At 37.8% G+C, this 1,785-nt stretch overlaps 1 protein-coding gene across 1 annotated transcript; it reads left to right on the forward strand.

Annotated features, from left to right (window-relative positions):
* LOC121813898 (complement factor B-like) lies at positions 1 to 1,127 on the forward strand (the record flags this gene model as incomplete). Its single annotated transcript, XM_042217866.1, is given in 4 exon segments — positions 1 to 107; positions 493 to 622; positions 743 to 881; positions 991 to 1,127. Coding segments are annotated over 4 exon segments (491 nt in total), but the record flags the coding sequence as incomplete, so codon positions are not given.
* Between the last annotated feature and the right edge of the window lie 658 nt (positions 1,128 to 1,785).

Genomic DNA, 1,785 nt, shown 5'->3' on the forward strand with positions numbered 1-1,785 from the left:
ATGAAGATGAAGTCAAGGGTCTCTGTGGACTTCACAAAGAGTATACGGATAACCGCAATGAGCTGAAGAGGAAAATGTATCCATGGATGGTGTTTATTTCTACTCAGGTGAAAGTTTCGCTGTTCCATTTAAACCAGTAGAGTAATGCGACTGAATATATAAATCTCTATCCTTACATGTTTGCTAGTGAACCATCCAAAAACTCATAGGCATAACTTTGTGCTGAACATTGGGGAGGGGGGGGTCTGTCTCATTGAATAAATAAATCTGAGTAAATTCCCATAACCCCCCTGGAAATTACGCCCCTGCAAAAACTCATAGATTTAATGAATTTTTATTTTTAGGTGAACAGACATCAGATTCATCTACCATGTTGCTATGTTCTCCCTACCAGATGTTTTACATAGTAGATTAATTATGTAAATTAAGCGTGTCTTGCTTCAGTGCATGCAGCAGTCTAAGTATATGATTGTTTTTTATTTCAAATTTTAGGCTGACGGTCACTCGAAGAAATGTATGGGCTCTCTGGTGACGCCTGAGTTCGTCCTGACTGCTGCTCACTGCGTGTTTGGTTTTTTGCCTGAAAAAGTCACTGTTGAAATTGATGATGGAGATAACAGAAGTAATGAAAACTTTATCTAAAGATAGCATGATACCCTGTTTTATAAATTTGCTATAGATAAATATGTCTAATGTTTTTGATTGATGATATTAACAATAATACAACTGATTTTTTTTTCAGTTAAAAAAGCAAAAACTTTATTTTATCATCCACTCTACAATGTTACTGCCAAAAAGGATAAAGGCATTAACGAGTTTTATGACTATGATGTGGCTCTGATCCAACTGGAGAAATATGTTGTCATATCCACTGACGTGAGGTAAGAAATTAGGCTATGCAAATTATTGTGTTTGTACTGTACTGATTTACTGATTATTGATAAAACACTTTTTATTGTTTGGAATGTTTGAAATAATACATTTTTTCAGGCCCATTTGCATACCTTGCACCCGGGAGACCAATGCTGCTCTACATTTGGTGGACCAGAGCTGTGAGTCACAAGGTGTGATAACTTTGTCTGTATGCTGTATAGCTTCATCATAGAGCCAAGTCTGTAAAAACAACAAAAGATATAGAATTTTATGTAGAGCTGGGTGATGTTGCCTAAACAGACTGTGAGTTATTGAGCTCAGAGCCACACTGTCCTTATATATTTGTAGAATTAGTTTCGTCATTGTCTTGCTGAAATAAGCAAAACCCTAAGAGGAAAAGTGGATAACTGGACTGCAAGTGGTTGCAGACCTGGTCCAGTTTTAGAAGCAACCATTGCAAAGGCAGCAAGATCGCAAGTTTATCACACACAGTTGTGCTGCAGTGTCCAACCACTGTTTTTCTTGTGTTCCCCACAAGGAAAAAAAATGTGTATCTCGTGACCAGCGTTTAGAGGAGTTTGCTGGTTCTTGCTCCTTGTATTTGCTTTGGCTGCTCGCAGGATGCAGCAGACAAAGTGATCCAGTGTTTAGGGACTCACTTTGCAAATTTTCACTGACACGCGGATGTTTGCTACACATTTCCATTATTCTTTTTCTTCGTGCTTCTGCTTGATTTGTTTTTTTCCCTAACTACTACTTATGTGTCTGGTGTGCATTGGCTCCCTGTTTGATGGTTCTTTGTTGCTTTTTAGCTTTTCCCTCTGTTTCATCAGAAAGCTTTGTCTTTTGTTGGGTATACACTGTGAATAGGTGTGCTTTGTTGAAAAAAAAAAGGTAAAAACTGATGGAACG

Source organism: Haplochromis burtoni, unplaced genomic scaffold (genome assembly GCF_018398535.1).
Source record: "Haplochromis burtoni strain Fernald_Lab_line unplaced genomic scaffold, NCSU_Asbu1 Contig_3365, whole genome shotgun sequence".
Classification (NCBI taxonomy): Eukaryota; Metazoa; Chordata; class Actinopteri; order Cichliformes; family Cichlidae; genus Haplochromis; species Haplochromis burtoni.